Below are 18,389 nucleotides of genomic sequence, written 5' to 3' on the forward strand. Positions count from 1 at the left end.
ATCAGTGAGACTGTGCCCACACTTCCAGTCTGAGAATACAGGGCTTTTTAAGAAGTTAATATATGTTTACAGCAACAGCAAAATGCACTACTTTAGTCAAAGAGGAGGATGATATGCTAATTAAGCATTATTATTACCACCCCCTGAGGAGAAACGGCACGGATAGGAGTCGCATTACTGACAACTGCATCCTATGCTACGGTTTAGCTTCACATGTACTGTGGTTTACAGTTGTACAGTCAGAGAAAGCTCAATGCCTTTAAGATAATTAGCAAACAGAATCCAGTAAAGAGAATTATATTCAAACTCTGTGGAGGCTCAGTATTACAGGAAGCCTAGAAAAATAAAGGAATTATGCCCGTTTCCAAGGACTCCCAGACACTGGCACTTTAACTCTCCTCACAGAGCTCCATAAGAATGAAAGGCACTCTGGGGGGGGGGGGGGCACTAAGAAATTCCATCTCACACAGCATGGTCCCTCACCTAAGTCCTGGTGTAAGAGAACAGTGGATGCAACCACAAGGTGACCAAGATTCCAACTCCCAGGGGAGACATTCAAAAGATTATCGCAGACCCCTCTGAATTTAGTGCTATCAAATGTCATTTGTCATATTAACTCCCATCCACAACCAGGAAGGGTAGAGACATAAAATCAAATGGTCAAAATATTACCGGACACATTAAAAAAAAAAAATTCAATTATCTAAATTTAATAGTAGCAAACCAGAAAAAAGACAAGGTGCTAGATCAAGTTAGCTGGCCCTAAGTGGCACAATTCCTGCAGGTAGACATCTTCCTGCCTTATCATATGTAGACAGACATGGAACACACTCCTGTTCCACATAAACAAGATGGAGGCAGACAGGGACAACCAAAGTGTCAGAAGAGAAACACAAGGTAGAAGGAAAGGGCACAGAATCACTATGGGTACCACAAAGGAGCAAGTACTTCCTGCAAATCTCAGGAAAGAGGAAGGAAGGTTAGAAGACAAAGCCAGGAGCTTTGTCTCACTACAAACCTTTCTCCCCTACAGTTACAGTGGCAATAGGAACATCTCAACCAGGGGAAGTCATTAGGTGTACTTTAAAATCTCACTCTGAGCTTTCTATTCAACTGGCTTAGGATCTGGGTCAGCACTTGGGCTGAGACTGTGCTGGGAGAGAAGAAGGGCTCCTCCCATTTAGGGCTGCCAGGGATGCAGATGCAGACACTCCCCAAGACACTGCAAGGGAAAGAAAACCAGCAATCACATCTAGTGTTTGGCTGAAGAGTTTTAGGTAATACCACAGACGGTTGAGGTGGCATCTTTAATCTCATCTGAACAACAGCAATACACACAGCGCTGATAACAAACTGGACTGGGGGTGCACTCAGTGTTGAAGTGCTTGCCTGGCATGTGCAAAGACCTGCTTCCATCCTGAGTGCTGTGAGACTATTTAATTAATTAAGTAAATCTAGTAAAGCAAATGGCATCTTACCCGTCTATTGAGAGCTGTCCTGCTACCAAGTTTTGTCATCTCCCCAAGGCTGTTTTGTGAAACTCTCCTGTCAGCATCTTCCTGAATCCCTGAAAGAATGTACCAAGAGAGTACCATTTGCTCTCTATGTATTACAAAGGTATAAAATACTAATAATATTTTTCAAGGTAAAAAAAAAAAAAAAAACGAACTACAAAACTCTTTTAAACACTTTAGGAGCTTGATCTTTACCTGTAGTATCTGAGCATGAAATGTCACCATTTGCTGTTGAAGTTACAAGAAATTTCCTTGCATTGCTGAGTCCACGACTATTAAGGAAAACAGGTAAGTGAACTATGTTGCGCATATAGTCGTGCCCGTTTATATTTGAGTCGCGAAGCACACTACTGAGGTTCTGGTTGATAGCCTTTATGATAATATGTGGGTCACTTGCAAAAATGGCAATAAAAGGGCCTTTTGAAAACAGAACTCGGACCTGAAGCAAAAGAAACGTACAATGTGTCAGAGAGTTTAAGTTACCCCAAGTAATAAAATAGCTTCTCGATATCAGTGCTTTCCTCTGATAACTATAAAACAGAATTCATTTTTTTGTCACAATGTATTCAACATGAAAACAAATTTTACTGATGGCTTGATCTGGGTTTGTCACATCTAACAGCAACAAAACCTGAAAAGAAAGCAACACAGTTCTCCATTGAAGCACTGCAGTCTACACAGGAGGTAAGATCAACACAGGTGAGAAATAACCGTCAACATGTGAGGTGCAGGCACACCAGCCCTTGCTCATACACTGCTGCTCTTTATAAGACACCTTCCAGGGCTGGGGCTGGGGCTCAGTGGCAGAGCATTCGCCTAGCATGCGTGAGGCACTGGGTTCAATCCTCAGCACCACATAAAAATTTAAAAAATAAATAAATAAAGATACTGTATCCACCTATACCTAAGAAATAAAAATATTTTAAAAAGATACCTTACAGAAAGTCAGCAAAGTGCCTCTCTTTAACAACAACAACAAAAAAAACCCTGCACATTCTGTAGATTCCTTACATTATATCAGAATCTATTCATAACTATTTGCAAAGCAAAGGTTGGTTCACACTCTAGACTTAAGAGATACATTTGTGGTTTTCCTCAAACTGCCTTTATGTAAAAATTATGTAAATGACTTCACAATGAAACATTTACTCTTGCTATGTCTCTGCATAAAGAATGGTTGTTTCCAGGGGCTGAGGCTGTGGCTCAGCGGAAGAGCGTTCACCTAGCATGTGCAAGGCCCTGGGTTCAATCCTCAGCACCACATAAAAATACAAACAAATAAAAATAAAGGTATTGTGTCCAACTACAACTAAAAAAATATTTTTTAAAAAAGGAATGGTTGTTTTCAGAGGAAAAATCAGGAAAGAAAAACGGTTCTACTCCCATAACAAGCACATTTTCATGAAGTCATGTTATCCCCCCACTGCCAGGCTATAGACGACAATGACAAGCTTCAAGGCACTTGAAACATACTGTGTCCAGCATCTGAAGCACTTTGTCCTGCTCACAGGCATCGAGTCCATCAATGATAACCACCAGCCTTGTCTGATTCTGGGTGAAGCTGTCGATGGTCTTAGCCATCTTGGCCATCAATTCCACTTCACACTTCAGAACCTGCACAAAGCAAAATTGACAGAAAGCACTGAAGATATGAGAAGGTAAAGTACATTCCTTGAAAAGCATGACAGAATGTCATCCAGTAGGAGGAAAGAGAGGCACAGTCCTTGCTGCCACCTGTAGTCCCAATAGAAACTGTACCCAATACTTCACAGTGCACCCAGCGAATACACATAACTTAGAGCACTTCACCTTCAAAATGACCCTAGGATGTTGATGCTGCTGTAGCCACTTAAAAAGGACAACCGTGGGGAGCTGTGGCTGTGGCCCAGTAGTATTGCAGAGCACTGTCTCCGTCTCCAGTACCACAGAAACAAGCTAGTGAACAAATGGAAAAGGACCCCCTAGGTGAGCAACTGGCTTGCCAAAGCCACAGCTCTGATGCCAAAGACTTGGATTTGAATGCAAATCCAAATATCTACTGATTGATTACCAATTTCCACACTATCATTGGCATCTGAATGACATGGTTGACTCTGGCCAAAGGAAGTAGCTGTAGAATTCTAGAAAGTCCCTTTCAGCAGGAAAAGTATGGTCCTATTTTATGTTTCCGTGGTTCAATTTGCTATTTTTTAAAACAAATCTGATTACTAGGCTCTAGTAGTAACTACACCTATGGAATAATCTACTAACTCCTTTGAATAGCCTATAAAAGTCTACTTTATAAAAACATGCCATTGTGATAATCTTTTTCGCTCTAAATATATATTTCCACAGGAAAATATAATAAAACTACAAATGTAGTAATGTCTGGTTTATGGTTCAGCATAAAAGCACTTTGGAAGTCATTACTCCTAGTGTGTGTGTGTGTGTGTGTAGTTGTGCATATGTGTGTAGCTGGATATTGTATGCGTGTATAGTTGTGCACATATTTCTATGTACGCATGTGTAGTTATGTGTATGCATGTGAAAGACAGCAATGATACAGAAGATGGAAGGGACTTCAAAGACTTCAAAGCAAGGAATGTTTTGGGTAGGTTTTGGTTATGTCTTATCCTGAAGACCACAACAGACACTTTATTAAATATTTACAGATGGCAAAATAAGCACATGAAAAGAAGCTACACAACATATGTCATCAGGGAAATGCAAATTCAAATAATGATATGCCACTACACACCTACCAGAGGGTCAAAATCCACAAGACTGGTTACACCAGATGATGACAAGGATGTGGAACAATGGGAAGTTCATTCATTGCTAATGGGAATGCAAAATGGCATAACCACTTTGGAAGACAATTTGGTGGTTTTTAACAAAATTAAACGCACTCTTGCCATCCAGTGATCATGTTCCTTGGTATTTACCCAAAGAAGCTGAGACATTTCTACCCAAAAATGTGCACACAGATATTTATAGCAGCTTTACTCTTAACTGCTAAAATCTGAAGCAAAAAAGATGTCTTTCAATAGGTGAATGAATAAATCAACTGTGGTACATCTGGGCAATGGAATATAATTCAGTGCTAAAAGACGACGTGCTTCCAAGCCACAAAAAGATATGGAGGGCACATAAATACATATTACTAAGTGACAAAAGCCAATCTGAAGAGGCTCTGCACTGTATGATACCATTGATATGACATTCTGGAAAAGGCACAACCAAGAGACAGTATAAAGATCAGTGGTTGCCAGTGTTAGGTGGACAGAGAGATACAGGTGGATTGCAAAGGCTTTTATTGACAGTGGAAATACTCTGTATGATACTATACATCATTGTATATTTGTCCAAATCCATAGAATGTACAACACCAAGAGCAAACCCTAATGTAAACTACAAACAGGGTGATTATGATGGGTCTATGTAGATTCATCAGTTTTAACAAATGTATCACCGGATGGGGATGACAGTGATAGAAGAGATGGTGCATATGCAGGGGGTGAGGGGCAAATGGAGTATCTGTATTTTCTTCTTCATTTACCTGTAAACCTTAAAACTGTTTTAAGAAAATAGTTTTGAATAAATACACACACTAAATGCAACACCTTAACATTTGAAGATCATACTCCCTAAAGCCCAAATGATCATGGTAGGAGTAGCATATTCATGTTACAATTTTTTCTAATATTAAATGAGTGCTTACTTTCATGAATCCTTCACTTTTCAATTTGTGCATTTTGGAGGCAGCATTATGAAGGCGTTTTCTTTGAGAATTCAGCAGAGAGTCCAATACTTGCCACCATGTACGGCAGTTAAGCACAAAAGCCAGCCCCACTATAGATGCAATTGATATGAGGACAGCATTCACTGTCATGTGTTTTGGGTCAACTCTGAATATGGCCAGCAGAGTGATCCCAGCAATAATGCAGCCAAAGATAAAAAGGAAGATGACAAAAGATGGGAGACAACATGTTTTTTTCCATTTCTTTTTACCTGTAATACAACAAATGATTTTAACAATTATTAACATATCAAGTATCTAGAAAAACCCTAATCATTACAGTCACAGCACGGATGATTCTGATGTTCAATTCATGTTTTCATGAAAATAAACTGAACATTCATCCATCTTAATGCTCTAGACATGAACACAGAATAAGGAATGGAATCCTACCCTGAGCATCTTCAGTCTTGAATACTCGAAAAAGCCTGGTTGCCAAAAAGCCAAACTCTCTTTCACAAGCATCTGAGAGGGTTGCAATCATCTCAGCCAAAGAAGTTTCTCCACCTACACTGGATAGCCTATTGTAATCTGTAAATAAAAACCTGGGGAAAAGATCAAACAAAACATGACTCAGCTGTCTAAAGCAACAATGAACTTTTTAAAAAATATATTTATTTTTTTAGGTGTAGATGGACACAACACAATGCCTTTATTTTTATGTGGTGAAGAAGATCAAGCCTGAGACCCGCCCGCGCTAGGCGAGCGCTCTACCGCTGAGCCACAATCCCAGCCCCCAACAATGAACTTTAACACACGTCAAGCTCTACATCCTTTACTTTTTTTTTTTCAATGTTCCTTTCAAAATATTGCTTTTAAAATTCTGAAGAGGGAATAACCTGTAAGTAGGTATCTTCTGCTTTCAACATTTTACATACTTCTCTATGGAGGGGCGGAATAAATGCTAAATGTAGGAGAGTTACATAAAGTAACTCAAGGGCAGAGGGGAAACAGCAATGACGGAGCTTGGACAAAGAATATCAGACACCTGAGTAGAGCTCACTGTTCTCCATGTGAGAATACAGCCAAAAGAGCTGCACAAAGCAAGCTTTCTAATACCAACTGAAGAGATTGGAACAAAAAAAAATATTCCTTAGAGTCATTAAGTATTTTGAACCCATTTGAAAACTCAAGGTTTTCAAGCATCTCATTTTATTTATAGCTTTGACATCTAACAAGGATTTAGAAATAGTTATAAAACATTGTTTTCATAATTGCTCTTCAAAATAACTGAATTATTTGCATCTTGAGTTTCTGAATAATTATTTCTATATTAGTTCCTTGCTCTCCTTCCATCTCTAAATTAAACTCTCATCTCAATCCAGTAAATAAGCATTGCTTTCAAAATATAATTTAGGATCACATTATACTATACTGTATGGTCTTGACTGATACTATTTTAATTGTTCAAAGTTTAAAAAAATATTCTCATTAAAGTGTTTTTCTTGTTTTCTATAAAAATAATTACCCATGTATTTTATTCTATTGTTGGGTCTTCCTTTGATCTTTTTTCTTTTTAAACTTCTCATTTCTATTTTTTTTTTTTTAAGAGAGAAAGAGAGAGAGAGAATTTTATTTTATTTTATTTTTTTAGTTTTCGGCGGACATAACATCTTTGTTTTTGTATGTGGTGCTGAGGATTGAACCCGGGCAGCACGCATGCCAGGCGAGCACGCTACAGATTGAGCCACATCACCAGCCCCTTAAACTTCTCATTTCTAAACTTTTTTCTTAATACTTGATCCAACCTGCTAGCTACAGTAGTCCTTCAGTACTTGTGGGGACTGTTCCAGAACTAGCTCAGATCCCTTATATAAAATGGCATAGCACTATTTTCATAAAACCTATACACATCCTTCCACATACTTTATTTTTTTTTTAAAGAGAGAGACAGAGACAGAGAGAGAAAGAGAGAGAGAGAGAGAGAGAGAGAGAGTTTTAATATTTATTTTTTAGTTATCGGCGGACATTACATCTTTGTTTGTATGTGGTGCTGAGGATCGAACCCGGGCCACATGCACGCCAGGCGAGCGTGCTACTGCTTGAGCCACATCCCCGGCCCCCCTTCCACATACTTTAAATCATCTCTAAATTATGTGAAATACTCAATATAATGCAAATGATTATTATACCGTTTAGGGAATAATGACAAGAAAAAAGTCTGTACATTTTCAGTATAGGTGTATTTTTCAACCATGGTTGATTGAATTTACCCAAGGACACAGAGATCTCATTGCTCTTGTAAGCTTTTACTTTTATTTTTCGCCCTCATATTCACAGTATGGATATTTCATTTGATTTGGTCTTTTTATTTTCATCTTCAAATTACACATATTTTATCTTTAAAAATCCTTAATCCCTAGCTGGGCTTGGTGGTGCACACCTGTAATCCCAGAAACTCAGGAGGCTGAGACAGGAGAATAGTGAGTTCAAAGCCAACCTCAGCAAAAGCAAGGTGCTAGACAACTCTGTGAGTCCCTGTCTTTAAATAAAATACAAAATAGGGCTGAGGATGTGGCTCAGTGGTTGAGCGCTCCTGAGCTCAATCCCTGGTACACCCCCCAAAATAAAAAAATTCTTAATCCTTAAATACACTTTTAATTCTTTCCTTAATTTTTAAAATTTGTTTAATTAGTTATACATGACAAGAGAATGCATTTTGACACATCATGCATAAATGGAGTATAACTTATTCTGTTGTACATGGTGTAGAATTAGAACAGTCACGTAATCATATACGCAAATAGGGTAATAATGTCCCATTCATTCTACTATCCTTCCTATGCCCATACCTCCTCCCCTTCCTTTCTTTCCCTAATTCTTATTGAATTTCTTTTAATTTTATAACCTTTTTTCTCCCTTCTTTGTCATTTTATTTTCATCAGGAGCCCTATATCTTTCCCCTAATTCCTTGGCTTAAATGTTTTTCAATTTTCTCATAAATTTCCTATTTGATATAATAATTTTAGACAGATGAGGAAAGAGCCTCTCAGAGAAGCAAGCTGGGTTTCCTGAGGTTACACATTCACTGAAGGAGGTATTGGGTCTCCAGACTGGAGCTCTTGATGCCAGGACTCCATCCTCAATCTAATGCTCTCTTCAGAGTGCACCAAAGGATGATAACAGGTGACAAGGGAGGAAAAGGTTTATGCACAAATAATATGTGGCCAAAGTTAAACAGGCTTCTTTATGGAAAAATGATTTAATATGGGGTTGTAGCTCAGTGGTAGAGCACCTGCCTAGCACGTGTGAGGCACTGGGTTTGATTCTCAGCACCAAATAAAGAAAATAAAGATACTGTTTCCATTTACAACAACAACAAATATATATATATATATACACACACACACATATACAGAGAGAAAGAGAGAGAGAGAGACTGTAAAGTAAATTTCCTAAATGCATTTGACCAGGAAATGTTTATGCTTTCACTTTGTTCATATAAAAGGTTCAAAGTACTGAGCATTATAAACTTTATTAAGGGCTGGGGATGTGGCTCAAGCGGTAGCGCGCTCGCCTGGCATGCATTTGGCCCGGGTTCGATCCTCAGCACCACATACAAACAAAGATGTTATGTCTGCCGAAAATTACATAAATATTAACATTCTCTCTCTCTCTTTCTCTCTCTCTCTCTCTAAAAAAAATAAAAATAAAAAAATAAACTTTATTATGTAAATTTTTTTTAAGTTTTTAAATTTTTTTCACCTTATCTAATAAAAGTTACTCTGACAAAGGGACTGACCTACCTCACAGGTAAAGCTTTCGTAGTTTGCTCTGGCAGTTCAGGTGGGTTCACAAACATCAGTTTGAAGAGGAGTTCCAAATACCCAATGTGTCTTGCCAATCTGGTACTGAGGACCCAGGCCCAATTCCACCTCTCTCCTTCCCTTCGTCCACCAAAATAAATGACAACTGAAATGCACAGTTTTTAAAAAGTATTGAAAACAATCATTAGTGAGATGGTTTATTTTCAACAAATAGTCAATTATGAAGTAACAACAGCTAAGCTTACTTAACATTTTATGGCACGACAGTATTTCCTAACTACTCCTCAAAGAATTCCTCAATTAACACCAACCCCCCAACAAACAGAAGATGTGTGAAAAACCGAAAGGAAACTGACTGAAATATGACCTAAGAATTACAATCAGAAAGATAATGTCTTAAACAGAGATATGCTCACAGTTCAGATTCAAATGTAAACAACTTTGAGTTTATCATAGTTTCCAAGTGTTGAAGCTGCCAGTTCCTCCAAAGGTGAATCTATTTCCTTTCTTGCAATGGAAGGCACCCCAAGACCAGAGATTTTGTTTTTCAGTGCTGGAAATCAAACTCTTGCCTTATACACACCAGGCAAGTACTCTACCATTGAGCTACATCCCCAGCCCTTATATTTTTTCTTATTCTGGTTTTAGAAAATAAAAATTACAGTGATTGTCAAAATGCTTAAGAGCATGCTAGTGATGCCTACGAAGTTTTCTCTTCAGAAAAGACAAAAACGGGTCATTAATTAACATGTATGAGAGTAATTCCTGCTTCAATATTAACAAGCACACTAGTTTTTAAAGGTACTCTAGCCATGCTGTGAACAATGTTCCTCTAGGCCAACTTAAAAAATAGTAAAAAAGATCAATTTTTTTCATCCAATTATGAAATTCACATATAGGTTTTAAGAGACAGATACAGATAATGTTTTACATTAAAACAATTAGTTTTGATACTTTTTCCATTTTTGAAAAAGTAAAGACTTACTGAAGAAAATATATAAGAGAGCCAGGAAGCTCAATGACACTGCTATTCCAAGATTTGGGTCAACCGTAAAAGCAAACAGTAAGCCAACACTTCCACACAGTAGCACTGTAATAAATACTATAAGCCATGAAAACTGAAAAAGGGGTTCAATCTGTTGTCCTGCAAATGTCTTCATTTCATCTGAAAGAGAAATTAATATAATAACTTTATTCCTGTTTCAAGAAATACAAATTTTAGCTTGATTTTCAATTTTCACATTTCCAAGATAAACTTTTATTAGGCACTAAGTCCCTAAATAGAATGCTGTTACCCAATCATTTGAACCAATGGTCTCATTCCATAAACACAGCACCTCATTTTCCAGAGCCTCAACTACCTCTTACCCACTGTCCTGCTTCACACTGAGGATACACAAAATCCTTTTCCATCTGTCACGATTTTATTGATATTTTTGTGTTTTGTATTATATAAACAATAATGTACTGTTTCCATATGCAAAAGTAAAAATAATACTCTGTGTCTTCAAACTACATTTCACCAGCATTCTTCTCTGATCCCCTGACCCTCTCCCTCCAATCACACTCCAGAATCACAGCTCTTAAAGGTGTGTGGAGCCCAAATGCACACCATGCAAGCTGTTTTTTCTATAAAACTTGGAGCAATCTTTACAGGCAATACTAAAACCTGTCCTCAAAGAATGAGTACATTTTGCCAAGCAAAAGGTGTGTGTGTTGGGTGTGGGGGGTTAGCTGTGTAGGAAGCTCCTGAAAGAGGGACCAAGTCAGGAAAAATGTCTGGTCTGCTGACCCAAAATGTCTGGTTAACTGCAGCAGAGTGCACCAGAGGTGCAAACTGACAAGAACGTGAAGGGCCTGAGGAGCCTGCACCAAGGGTTTGACCTGATGTTAGCACACGACTGGATGTTTTTGAAAGAAAGCGCCAAGGACCATGGGGAGGACAAATGAGAGGGAAGTAAAACCCAAAAAAATTCATTTTAGCAAATCATGTAACATACACACCCATACATAGAGCTCTTTTTCTTTACTACAGAGAAAAACTTGTTAAATAAACAGATTTTGTACATGTACTTTACCTTCTAGTTTCTTAAGTAAGAAAGATTTTCCACTTCCCCACTGTGCATATAGCCCCACACAAATGGGTGGCTGCATGGTAGGTTCACTGAGAATATCTGCCAGGGCACTGCTATATAAATCATAGCCAAGCATGTCACCATCTGTTTCAGTAGGTGACAAGTGTCCTGTAATTAGAAACACACCAGACCCTTACTTAAACAGTGGTATTACCTGTTGGAAGAAACATCAATTCTAAACTTATTATGAAATGTTTAGATCTCTGTAAAAATAGGTCCAGAGACTCCGATGTAAATACCATATTTCATGGAATTTAAGCTACCTACCAATACAAGATACATTATTTTTATGTACATCTAAGAAAAAAAGCTACCAAATTGTGACAATGCTTTTTTATCCATCACTTACAAGACACATTCCAACTTCAGAGATATTAAAATATGGAATAATGTGCATTTCGAGTCAGTAAAATGAAAATAAAAACACAAACTAGGTAAGGTGCACACCTATAATCCCAGTGATATGATACAGGAAGTAGATGCAGGAGGATTGCAACTTAGCAATTAAGCGCCTAAGTCACTTAGTGAAATCCTGTCTCAAAAAATAAAAAGGGTTGGGGATGTAGCTCAGTGGTAAAGGGCCTCTGGGTTCAATTCCCAGTACCAAAAAATAAAAAGAAAAAAGAAAAGAATCCTAGCTAGACTGGTGGCACATGCCTATAATTCCAGCAACTGAGGCAGGAGGATCAAAAGTTTGAGGCCAGCCTGGGCGACTTATTGAAACTCTGCTTCAAAACAGAATTAGAAAAAAACAATTGGACATAACTTTCTTATGTTTGTATATGAATATACAACCAGTGTAACTCCACATAGTGTTCAACCATAAGAATGGGTTCTAATTAGAATAAGTTATATTCCATATTTATATGTATCTATATGTGTGTCAAAATACACTCTACTGTCATGTGTATCTAAAAGAACAAATTTTTTAAAAAAAGATTTAGAAAAAAGTTAAGGGATATAGTAGCCCAATAGTAGAGCAGTTGCTTAGCATGTGTGAGACCCTGGATTCAATCCTTAGAACCAAAAAGAGAATACTAAAAATAAAAGTCAATGGGTACAAATCGTTCATTGTAGTACTAGTTGGTAACAGCAAAACATCCAAATGTTCATCAATATAGAACTGAGCATATTATTAGAATTCTATGATGAAAGATTATATAATAATTAAATTACGACAGTTCATTATTAAAAACTTTTCTAACATAACATGGTCTGATCTTTTTTTTTAAGCTATACACATAGTATAAAACATTTTATACGTGTTTTTTTGTTTTGTTTTGTTGTTTTTTGATGCACTGGTGATTGAACTCAGGGGCCTTCTACCACTGAGCTATACCCACAGCTCTTTTTATATTTTTTATTCTGAGACAATGGCTCACCAAGTTGCCCAAGCTGGTCTTATACTTGTGACCCTTCATCTCGCCTCCCAAATAGCTAGGATTACAGGCATATGCCACAACACCTGGCTTTAAAAAATCTTCATAAATGTAAAGAAAAGCCTGGAGGGTCATTCAATTAATTACAAGTTGGAAGGTAGAAGACAATGAAGAATTTGCTTTTCTGCTAAATTCATGCCTTCATTTTTCAAAATTTAATGACTGTGTATTACTATTATAATTAGACTAATATTTTAAAACTCAAAAAGACATAACACATTAGAATCATAAAACAAGATATGAGTAAGAAGTCAAACAGGAAAGTGATAGAATTCTACTATCTCCTATTGGTTTCTGGAACATTTTTTTTTTTAATTTTAGTAAAAAAATAATTCTGTATTTCAAAACATCATATATTAATGATTACATTCTCATGTGTATCCTTTTCAGTTAAAAGCTACTTTAGGCCAGGCATGGTGGTGCACGCCTATAATCAATCCCAATGGCTCTGGAGGCTGGGGCAGGAGGATTGCAAGTTCACAGCCAGCCTCAGCAATTTAGCGAGGACCTAAGCAACTTAGTGAGACCCTGTCTCAAAATAAAAATAAAATGGGCTGGGGTGTAGCTCAGTGGTAGAGTGGTTGGAGTCCCTGGGTTCAATGCCCAGAGGTGAAAAATAAGAAAACACAAGTACTTAAGATTCAAATGAGACAACATTTTTTTCTGGTTAGGCAGATCAGTTAAAAAGTCATGGAGAAGGAGACAGTGGATATGAAACAAACTTTGGAAAAGATGGTTTTATTAAGAACAGAATATTCACAGGGATAGAGAGCATGGCTTTTTGCAGACAAAACAAAGAGAAATGTAAATCCCCATGCTTCCTCAGATAACAGAGTACATCTGATGAGAGCACAAAGTAACCTGGGGGAACAATGGGGGAAAGACTGGGGGAGAAGCAAGCTGGGTTTTCAAAAGTCTTAAAAATTGACTGATGGGGGCTGGGGCTGTGGCTCAGCGGTAATGCACTTCCTGGCATGTGTGAGGCACTGGGTTCGATTCTCAGCACCGCATATAAATAAATGAAGATAAAGGTCCATCAACAACAACAAAAAATAAATAAAAATAAAAATTAAAAAAACCTGACTGATGACTCAGTGTATGTAACTTAGAATGCTGACTACAATGCAAGATACTTTTAGATAGGAAGGACTATTCCTCAACAAATAATAACTTTTTAAACTTCAAATTCTCCAGTTAATGACACCTCCAAAAAGTTGGTGTTTTAAAAATTTTTCTTAGTTTTTAATTGAACATTCTTTATTTAAAAGCTTTGTCAGGGGGGCTGGGGATATGGCTCAAGTAGTACCGCAAGCGCTCGCCTGGCATGCGTGAGGCACTGGGTTCGATTCTCAGCTCCACATAAAAATAAAATAAAGATATTGTATACACCTAAAAGCTAAAAAATAAATATTTAAAAATAAATAAATAAATAAAAGCTTTGTCAGGGACAAAACCCAGTACTTACTGGCTCCAAATATCTGAGTTAAAATGCTTTTCTGATGGCTACAGTCGATGTTATAAGGAGTCTCGCCAGCTTTGTTCGGCCTATAAAGTAACCGTCCATCTTTAGGATTTCTTAAAAGAAGTTCTGCCAGTCTCCGACTCCTTCCTCGAATAGCGATATGCAAGGGAGTATCTCCTTTCTATAAAATAGCAACAGGAAAACTGACCTTTCACATTTTCATGTCTATTGCAAATAGACAACAATTTTCCTGCTTCTACAAAATACCAGAAAGTCTGAACTTTTCGTATTTTTCAGAGTATATACATAATAGGAATTTTTATCTCTAGCTTCCTCACAATGTCTTTAGATTTTCTCAAAAACTATTTCTGCCCTAGCCCTCTAGAATGAAGGCCATCTTCCTCCTCATTGCAGCTTACTGAGAAAGGACACAAGCTTTCTCCCCATATTCCTCCCAGGCCAGGATCTGCTTCCTCAGAATCCTTCTGCCATCCAAATCTTCATTGCCCAAGGACATCAGTCATCTTTCTCATCAAATTTGTAGTTCATTTCACAGCTTTCTTTCATCAGCTATGACCTTTGGTCAACCTCCCGTCCTTACGGTCAGCCCTTAAATTCCATTACTCTACATTCTCCACCTCTGAGCCCTCTGTCAATCTGTCTTTCTCTGACCACTAGAATCTCTTCCACTCTCCTCATCTTTCACTTTCCCTAACATCAACCTACCTTCTTCTCCTATTAGAATCCCATCTGTTAGTGGTTATATCCAATAATAAGAAAACTTTAATATAAAAAACAAACGACCTCTTCATTCTGCAAAATGCTCTTCTATTTATTCCTTCACAAATACCTCTTGCCAACTACTAATGACCCCAAATTTAAATTCCCAGTTCTCGTCCACTGTGATTACTCTGTGACACTAAGAGAAACTGACCTTCAACATTCTTCCTGTGGCTGCCATGGCACAATCTCATCTTGATTTTTCCTCTTCTTTCTCAGGCCTACTTCCTCTCTAGATTCCCTTCCCATGTTCTAAATGCAGCAAAATAACTGATCTCACTACTGTACACAGCACTTTTTGCACTGGGTGTCTTGGAGAAAACAAGACAGTTCTAGCCTTAAACAGCTAACATTATAAAAGGAATAAATGAGTAAACTATGATAATACAATAAAATAAATAGAATAAGCACAATAGAGTAAACTATGATAACACTCAGCATTAAAAGAGGTGAATTTGGACCATAACTTTCATCATTCTTCACAATGATTATCTTTGTTACTCCCAGGCAACTCTCATGTTCTGGAAATTAACTGCCGAATTTCCATTCCCAGACTAAATTTCCCACCCAGATTCTAGTCCCTCGCTTCCCACAGCTTCCTGAATGTCTTATCAATCCTCAAATTAAACATATCTGAACCAGATTTCACCCTCTTCATTTCCCCACTCAATTCCATTTCTCATCTCAAACCTGTGAGAAGGAAAAACATTAGCAGTAGCACTTCCACCAGACACAAAATTTCTGAAAAGACAAGGAAAACATGAATACACCTAACATTCTAAGCCTGTTTAAATTGAAAGCAAACTAAAACCAGGAATGGATTCTACATAAAGTATTTAGCAATTTGGAGGGATTTCACCATGAAAACTCTATAAAAAAAATATAGTAAGGACACACAGCGGAACATTTCATCTCCTGTTAGTGAATGTTAATGCCAATAAGCTTTGAGGGTCTATTCTCTGCAGACCCTTTAGCCTCTTTCCTCTGCAACATGCTCTATCCTTAATAATGTCCTCCTTGTGTCAAGGGCAGCGCCCACACGGGTATAAGCCAAAGAAGGAAAATATGAAGCAGCTTCCCCAACAGGACGCTGAACCTACCCACTCCTCAGCACAGACACCCCAGCAGGTCATCTCTCCTACATACAAGAAAATCAGACTCCAGTGAGTCTACCAGACATAGAGGCCAGTCTACCAAGGCCTCTCCAGAAAGCACACCTCTGCACAAATGCTTTACCTTATCTACAGCAGACACCTTGGCTCCTTTATCTAGCAGCAGCTCTACTACTTCAATATTCCTCATCTTGGTGGCCTTTATCAGTGGTGTTTCACCATCCTGTGGGCACAGATAAAAAGGTTTATCACATTCACAGCTTACTCCTAAGTGTTGAACATCAAACAAACGTAGCTGTCAAGATATATCTGACAATGGTTAACAGGCTATATTTACAATGTTCTCAGAAAAATACATTTTAAAAACTAACAAGAAAAATGAATTTCCTTTCACAACCACATACTGGTACTAAATAATTGCATCACTTAGTCAAATATGGGCTGTACTCAACTTGCTCCCAAACAACACTTGCTGCAGTGGCTGCTCCAGCCAGGTCCCCAGGCTCCAAATGTGACTCTGGGCAGCCTCCAGAGAGGTTACACTCCCCCACCAACTAACACACAGTCCACCTGCCAATTCTGTGTCTAGAGTCTGTTTAGAAGAAACATGAGAACCCAAGGAATATATATAACCCAAGGAATTTGTATAACAGGAAAAAACATTTGATGCTAGCAACCTGCCTTGGGAAAACTTAGAAAGAGTTCATGGTAGCCTCCAGAATCAAATGAAGCAAAACAACAGATTACAATGCAGCACTAAATTTGGAAAGACAAGAAACTAGACAGAAGCCACAAAATTACAGTAGTTGACATGGGTTCCAGAAGAAAAAGAAAAAAGATGATCAACAGCTGAGCCTGGTGGTGCTCACGTGTAGTCCCAGCGGCTTGGCAGGCTGAGACAGGAGGATGGCAAGTTCAAAGCCAGCCACAGCAATAGTGAGGTGTTAAGCAACTCAGTGAGACCCAGTAGGGCTGAGGATATGGCTTAGTGGTGAGTGCCCTAAATTCAATCCCTGGTACCCACCCCCTCCCAAAAAAAAAGATGATCAAGGAGTCACCCACATGGGGCTGGGGTTGTGGCTCAGTGGTACATTACTTGTCTTGCATGGGTAAGGGACTGAGTTCGATCCTCAGCACCACATAAAAACAAACAGAAAAATGAAGGTATTGTGTCCATCTACAACTAAAAATACATATATTTAAAAAAAAAAAAAAGAGCCACACAAAGAAGCAGATATCCCAGGTAATTTTTTCCCCCAGGGAACTGAAGTGACCATCACTGATTTAGAAATATGCTGGTCCAGGTAAAGCAGATGAAATAGGATGGTCTTATGGATGAGTCCATAATTTTGCTTTATTCATTAAGAATTCCCACCATTTCAATCCAGAATTCCAAGTATATTTTTCCCATGGAAAATGATTACACATACGACTAAATATAATCACCAAAGTCGGATTTAGCTTTGTATTCTTTGTGTTTTGTGTAAAATAAGCTAAAATGGCTGATTTGAAGAGCCAACAACCACTCACAATGGTCTTTAAAAGAAAATATGTTCTGCATTCCAAACAGGAGCCTGAAAGAATTTGGGAGAAATGCCCACAATTTATGAATAGTTGATAGTACTTTCTGAAAAGTAACAAATTATACACTGTATTTTGTTATGAATGTAGAACTCTCTGAAGAATACAGTTACTCGTCAATTTAACATAGAATAAAATCAATATAACACTAAAATCAAACACAATGATTGAAAAAACAAGCAGTACTAATATTCAGCATTAGTACTGCTAACAGAACAGAAATGCTAATTTATACCTTTGTGCATATTTCAGTATCAGGATTGCACTGTAAGATGTCTCTCACCATGGTTGCATTTCCCTTTTCAACAGCCCAATATAGAGCAGTTTTATTGTCCTACATAATTAAAAAAAAAAATCAATAATCACTTTATTTAACATAAAATGTTAAAAACTGCTATCTATAAATATAAAATATCATTAACATTTCTACCAGAAACCATTGCAACAGGTGTCATGGTGGAAAATGATATTAATTCTTTTGCTATCTGGGATTTACTTTTGAGAAATTCTTCATGAAAGAAGACAAGGAAAATATTACTTGACTTAAAAGTAGCAATCCCACATAGTTAATAAATTACACTTTTGTAATGCAATCAGATTTCAGAAGCATGCAAGGGGTTAGAAATAATCAATACCTGAGCTCAGTAACCTAGAGAAGTCACCTAAATATTCTGACCCATGGATTTTCATCTGTAATATGAAATGAGTATACCTGCCCAGTTTTTCTAAGAAAATGCAAAGGACATACTTTACAAACAACAGGATTACCATCTTTAGCTTTCTTAATCTCCACATTCCTTGCATCCTATACTGTCTTGATT

General features: G+C 37.7%; 1 protein-coding gene across 6 annotated transcripts in view; it reads right to left on the reverse strand.

Annotated features, from left to right (window-relative positions):
• The window catches only part of Kidins220 (kinase D interacting substrate 220), a 102,803-nt gene that overhangs the window by 52,611 nt on the left and 31,803 nt on the right, over window positions 1–18,389 (reverse strand). For all 6 annotated transcript variants that reach the window (XM_071601319.1, XM_071601320.1, XM_027937865.2 and 3 more), the window contains exons 10-20: window positions 17,804–17,902; window positions 16,112–16,210; window positions 14,099–14,276; window positions 11,138–11,302; window positions 10,045–10,224; window positions 9,039–9,204; window positions 5,686–5,837; window positions 5,215–5,504; window positions 2,988–3,128; window positions 1,710–1,953; window positions 1,479–1,567 (exon numbers count right to left, since the gene is read on the reverse strand). In XM_071601319.1, the coding sequence (XP_071457420.1) occupies window positions 1,479–1,567; window positions 1,710–1,953; window positions 2,988–3,128; window positions 5,215–5,504; window positions 5,686–5,837; window positions 9,039–9,204; window positions 10,045–10,224; window positions 11,138–11,302; window positions 14,099–14,276; window positions 16,112–16,210; window positions 17,804–17,902 (1,803 nt within the window). The remainder of the gene's footprint in view (window positions 1–1,478; window positions 1,568–1,709; window positions 1,954–2,987; window positions 3,129–5,214; window positions 5,505–5,685; window positions 5,838–9,038; window positions 9,205–10,044; window positions 10,225–11,137; window positions 11,303–14,098; window positions 14,277–16,111; window positions 16,211–17,803; window positions 17,903–18,389) is intronic.

Source organism: Marmota flaviventris, chromosome 14 (genome assembly GCF_047511675.1).
Source record: "Marmota flaviventris isolate mMarFla1 chromosome 14, mMarFla1.hap1, whole genome shotgun sequence".
In the NCBI taxonomy this organism is placed as follows: Eukaryota; Metazoa; Chordata; class Mammalia; order Rodentia; family Sciuridae; genus Marmota; species Marmota flaviventris.